The 6237-nt window shown below is 47.9% G+C and overlaps 1 protein-coding gene across 2 annotated transcripts in view; it reads right to left on the reverse strand.

The window, feature by feature from the left end:
* The window catches only part of LOC143926701 (cytochrome P450 4B1-like), a 49238-nt gene that overhangs the window by 14268 nt on the left and 28733 nt on the right, over positions 1–6237 (reverse strand). For both annotated transcript variants that reach the window (XM_077450711.1, XM_077450712.1), the window contains exons 5-6: positions 3014–3138; positions 1424–1575 (exon numbers count right to left, since the gene is read on the reverse strand). In XM_077450711.1, the coding sequence (XP_077306837.1) occupies positions 1424–1575; positions 3014–3138 (277 nt within the window). The remainder of the gene's footprint in view (positions 1–1423; positions 1576–3013; positions 3139–6237) is intronic.

The following is a 6237-nucleotide window of genomic DNA, read 5'->3' on the forward strand; positions in this document are numbered from 1 at the left end:
GTGCTACCTCATCAGTGCCCATCAGTGCTACCTCATCAGTGCCCATCAGTGTTATCTCATCAGTGGCCATCAGTGCTGTCTCATCAGTGGCCATCAGTGCTGTCTCATCAGTGGCCATCAGTGCTGTCTCATCAGTGGCCATCAGTGCTGCCTATCAGTTCTGCCTCATCAGTGCTGCCTATCAGTTCTGCCTCATCAGTGCTGCCTCATCAGTGCCCATCAGTGCTGCCTCATCAGTGCCCATCAGTGCTGCCTCATCAGTGCCCATCAGTGCTGCCTCATCAGTGCCCATCAGTGCTGCCTATCAGTGCTGCCTCATCAGTGCCCATCAGTGCTGCCTCATCAGTGCCCATCAGTGCTGTCTCATCAGTGCCCATCAGTGCTGTCTCATCAGTGCCCATCAGTGCTGCCTCATCAGTGCCCATCAGTGCTGCCTCATCAGTGCCCATCAGTGCTGCCTCATCAGTGCCCATCAGTGCTACCTCATCAGTGCCCATCAGTGCTGCCTCATCAGTGCTCATCGGTGCTGCCTATCAGTACTGCCTCATCAGTGCCCATCAGTGCTGTCTCATCAGTGCCCATCAGTGCTGTCTCATCAGTGCCCATCAGTGCTGTCTCATCAGTGCTGCCTCATCAGTGCCCATCAGTGCTGCCTCATCAGTGCTGCCTCATCAGTGCCCATCAGTGCTGCCTCATCAGTGCCCATCAGTGCTGCCTCATCAGTGCCCATCAGTGCCCATCAGTGCTGCCTCATCAGTGCCCATCAGTGCTGTCTCATCAGTGCCCATCAGTGCTGCCTATCAGTGCCCATCAGTGCTGCCTATCATTGCCCATCAGTGCTGCCTATCAGTGCCCATCAGTGCTGCCTATCGGTGCCCATCAGTGCTGCCTATCAGTGCTGCCTCCTCAGTGCCCATCAGTACTGTCTCATCAGTGTCCATCAGTGCTGTCTCATCAGTGCCCATCAGTGAAGGAGAAAATTTACTTATTTACAAAAGAAACTAAGAAAGAAAAACGTTTTTGTTCAAAATATATATATATTTTTTTATTTTTTGAGTAAAAATAAAAAACCCAGCACTGATTAAATGCCACCAAAATAAAGCTCTATTTGTGTGAAAAAAAATGTATAAAATGTCATATGTGTACAGTGTTGCATGACCGCGCAATTGCCATTCAAAGTGTGACAGCGCTGAAAATTGGCCTGGGCAGGAAGGGGGTAAAAGTGCCCGGTATTGAAGTTGTTAATGTGGCATTCCATGTGGGACACCCTGGGGGGCTCCGGGCACCCACCCTCCCCCTCCTTCCTACTCGCCCCTCACCCTCCTCCTACTCGCCCCTCACCCCTCTTCCATGTGCGGCTCTATAAGGATTTCTGCAGAAAAATAAATGACATTTATAAAAAATGCCAAAACTCCTCATTTACCGGTATGAAGATGGGCGATCCGGCAGGCTCGGCGGAAACGCCGGCCGTGAGGGCTGAGGTAGTAAATGAGGTCGCTGTGATAGGGGAACGTCCGGATCCGTTGTTGCGTCAGACTGGCGAGGTCGTACACAGCGCCCGTGTAAGAATTATCACTGAAGGGGAAAAGATTGGGGAATAAAAACCTCTTATTATCCGGGCGTTAAATATCACCAAACGTGACAACATCGCAATACAACCAAACAACGAAATCCCTACAGGAGGTGTGTGTGTGGTCTATGGAGCACCATGTACATGTCTGAACATTCCCACAGACTATATGGGGCGGCTTTGTATTGGAGTCAATGGGACGCAATTTTGCATGGAAGTCAATGGGACGCGATACTGCATTGAAGTAGATAGGGGGCGTTTTTTTCCATTGAAGTCAATGGGATGCGATTTAGCATTGAAGTCACTAGGGGGCGTTTTTGCATTGAAGTCACTAGGGGGCGTTTTTGGCATTGAAGTCAATGGAACACGATTTTGCATTGAAGTCACTAGGGGCAGTTTTTGTATTGAAGTCACTAGGGGGCGTTTTTGGCATTAAATTCAATGGGACATGATTTTGCATTTAAGTCAATAAGGGGCATTTTTGCATTGAAGTCACTAAGGGGGCGTATTTGCATTGAAGTCACTAGGGGGGCGTATTTGCTTTGAAGTCACTAGGGGGGCGTATTTGCATTGAAGTCACTAGGGGGGCATATTTGCTTTGAAGTCATTAGGGGGCGTATTTGCTTTGAAGTCACTAGGGGGGCGTATTTGCTTTGAAGTCATTAGGGGGCGTATTTGCTTTGAAGTCACTAGGGGGGCGTATTTGCTTTGAAGTCATTAGGGGGCGTATTTGCTTTGAAGTCACTAGGGGGGCGTATTTGCTTTGAAGTCACTAGGGGGGCGTATTTGCATTGAAGTCACTAGGGGGGTGTATTTTCTTTGAAGTCATTAGGGGGCGTATTTGCTTTGAAGTCATTAGGGGGCGTATTTGCATTGAAGTCACTAAAGGGTGTATTTGCATTAAAGTCACTAGGGGGCGTTTTTGCATTCAAGTCACTAGGGGGGTGTTTTTGCATTCAATTTACTATTAGATGCTTTTGCATTGAAGCAAATGAGATGAGATTTTGCATTGAAGTCACTAGGGGGCGTTTTTGCATTAAAGTCAAATGGATGTGATTTTGGATTGATGTCAATAAGGGGCGTTTTATCATTGAAGTCAATGGGACGCAGCATGCCATTATCAGCACTTTTTTAATTTATTTTTTTATTTATCGGCAGAACGCCTATAACCCTATTTGCGGCCGATCATTTTCGGCGGCCGATCTATTGTTGCAGCCCTAATAAAGAGAACCAGTTACTTTACTCTGTATATAGAGGACAGCTTTACTTTAAGAGAGGGAAGGTACGTTCTACGGACATTAGGAGAGTAACATGCTATGGAAAGAACATCAATGGAACAAAGGAAGATATAGGGAAGGAAGAATATACATTATCAGAATAGGAGGAGTCCCAGAAAGTCATGACGGTGTATAGAAGGAAGCAGCTGCTGCTGATGGAACTCACTTGTCAGTCTGGCAGTTGCTGTTGTAGCTGAAGGCACATTTCATGATGCTGTCCAGGGTCATCAGACTGACATACTGGAAAAGCTCCACCGATTCCTCCTTATTGCACAATGGATCCCATTTGTCCTGCCAGGAGGTGACAGACACACAAGAATGAAGCATCAGTTGCCCTCATCGTGCCCTCAACAATCTTGGTTTGTTTTCAGGAGTAAACAGCATCAGCTTCTAAACATATCCTTGTTCTATCAGGAAACATATTTGCACCTAACTAGTTTTATGTCCTCTTAGCCAATGGGAGAACAGATACAATTGTTGTATATTTGGGCAGTGCACACATTTTTATCTATTGCCGTTGCTTTAGAGGAGCTTCTGTCAAACACCGGACCCAAAGCTGCGTCAATAAAGATAAACAGTACCTTGACCTTTTGGTATGTGTGACCCATGGCATGCATGATACTACAGTGCCATCTAGAGTTTGGAGTTAGAAAATATTTCTCTCATAGATAGTGATGTAGAAAGGAAGAGGCAGAAAAGGGGATACGCCCATGTGGGAATTGCCACCCAAACTTTCTAGACAAAAGGCCAACAGGACAAGCTGAAAGGGGGGGCTACACAAGAAGACTTTGCCAGAGGGAAAAACACTAGAATCCACACTACAAGAGAGAAATAATAGCAGGAACCTGGTTTCCTGCAATCACTTGAGATGCCTGGAATCCTGTTTGCTACAGAAATCACAGACCAGCTATAACGCAAGCGAAGTGACTATTTTAGTGTGGGGAAAATAATGATTTGGACACCTACAGATTTGGTAAGTTTGCCCATTTACAAAGAAATGAAGGGTCTATAATTGTTATCACAGGTGTATTGTATATGATAGAGACAGAATATCAACCAAAAATCCAGAAAAAAACACAATATAAATGTCATAAATTGAATTGCAGTTCAGTTAGTAAAATTAGTATTTGATCCCCTGCCAATCATTCTGGCTCCCACAGACTGACAGACAGTCCACAGAATCTCTTTCTTCCATTAAATCCTCACCATCATGGGGAAGACCAAAGAGCTGTCAAAGGACGTCGGGGAGAAGATTGGAGACCTGCACAAGGCTGGAATGGGCAACAAGACCATCAGCAAGAGGCTTGGTGAGAGGAGACAACTTTTGGAGCGATTATTTGCAAATGGAAGAAATAAAAAATAACCATCAATCGCCCTCGGTCTGGTCTTTTGCCTCATGGGGTGAGGATGGTCATGAGAAAAGTGAGGGATCCGCCCAGAACTACACGGGGTGGAGCTTGTGAAGGATCTCAAGGCAGTTGGGACCACAGTCACCAAACAAACCATTGGTAACACAATACACCGCTATGGATTGAAATCCTGCAGAACCCGCAAGGTCCCCCTCCTCAGGAAGACACATGTACAGGTCCCCCTCCTCAGGAAGACACATGTACAGGCCCCCCTCCTCAGGAAGACACATGTACAGGTCCCCCTCCTCAGGAAGACACATGTACAGGTCCCCCTCCTCAAGAAGGCACATGTACAGGTCCTCCTCCTCCTCAGGAAGACACATGTACAGGTCCCCCTCCTCAGGAAGACACATGTACAGGTCCCCCTCCTCAGGAAGACACATGTACAGGTCCCCCTCCTCAGGAAGACACATGTACAGGTCCTCCTCCTCCTCAGGAAGACACATGTACAGGTCCTCCTCCTCCTCAGGAAGACACATGTACAGGTCCCCCTCCTCAGGAAGACACATGTACAGGTCCTCCTCCTCAGGAAGACACATGTACAGGTCCCCCTCCTCAGGAAGACACATGTACAGGTCCCCCTCCTCAGGAAGACATTTGTACAGGTCCCCCTCCTCAGGAAGACACATGTACAGGTCCCCCTCCTCAAGAAGACACATGTACAGGTCCCCCTCCTCAAGAAGACACATGTACAGGTCCTCCTCCTCAGGAAGACACATGTACAGGTCCTCCTCCTCAAGAAGGCACATGTACAGCTCCTCCTCCTCCTCAGGAAGACACATGTACAGGTCCCCCTCCTCAGGAAGACACATGTACAGGTCCTCCTCCTCAGGAAGACACATGTACAGGTCCTCCTCCTCAAGAAGGCACATGTACAGGTCCCCCTCCTCAGGAAGACACATGTACAGCTCCTCCTCCTCCTCAGGAAGACACATGTACAGGTCCCCCTCCTCAGGAAGACACATGTACAGGTCCCCCTCCTCAGGAAGACACATGTACAGGTCCCCCTCCTCACGAAGACACATGTACAGGTCCCCCTCCTCAGGAAGACACATGTACAGGTCCCCCTCCTCAGGAAGACACATGTACAGGTCCCCCTCCTCAAGAAGACACATGTACAGGTCCCCCTCCTCAGGAAGACACATGTACAGGTCCCCTTCCTCAGGAAGACACATGTACAGGTCCCCCTCCTCAGGACGACACGTGCACAGGTCCCCCTCCTCAGGAAGACACATGTACGGGTCCCCCTCCTCAGGAAGACACATGTACAGGCCCCCCTCCTCAAGAAGACACATGTACAGGTCCGTCTGAAGTTTGCCAATGAACAAATGATTCAGAGAAGGATTGGGGGAGGAAGGTCTGTGGTCAGATGAGACCAAAATTGAGCTCTTTGGCTTTAACTCGACTCGCCGTGTTTGGAGGTAGAAAAATGCTGACTATGACCCCAAGAACACCATCCCTACAGTCACACGGAGGGGGGAGCATGATGCTTTGGGGCCGTTTCTCTGATAAAGGTACAGAGCAACTTTACCGCCAATGGACGGGACCAGGTATTGTAAAATCTTGGATGAGAACCTTCTTCCCTCATCCAGAACACTGAAGACGGGTCATGGACGGGTCTTCAAGCATGACAAGGACCCAAACATACCGCCAAGGCAACAAAGGAGCGGCTCAAGAAGAAGCACATTAATCTCATGGAGTGGCCTATCCAGTCTCCAGACCTTAATCCTATAGAAAGTGTATGGAAGGAGTTTAAACTTTTGAGTTGTCAAGAAACCTTAAAGATCTAGAGAAGATCTGTAGAGAAGAGAGGAGCAAAATCCCTCCTGAGATGTGTGGAAACCTCATCACCACCTACAGGAAACGTCTGACCTCTGTGATCACCAACAAGGGATTCTCCACCAACTACTAAGTCATGTTTTGCTTGAGGATCAAATACTTATTTTACTCACTGAACTGCAACTCCATTTATAACATTTGT

The sequence above is a fragment of the Lithobates pipiens genome, unplaced genomic scaffold (genome assembly GCF_037356315.1).
Source record: "Lithobates pipiens isolate NorthernLeopardFrog02 unplaced genomic scaffold, aLitPip1_a1.2 Scaffold_23, whole genome shotgun sequence".
Taxonomy (NCBI): Eukaryota; Metazoa; Chordata; class Amphibia; order Anura; family Ranidae; genus Lithobates; species Lithobates pipiens.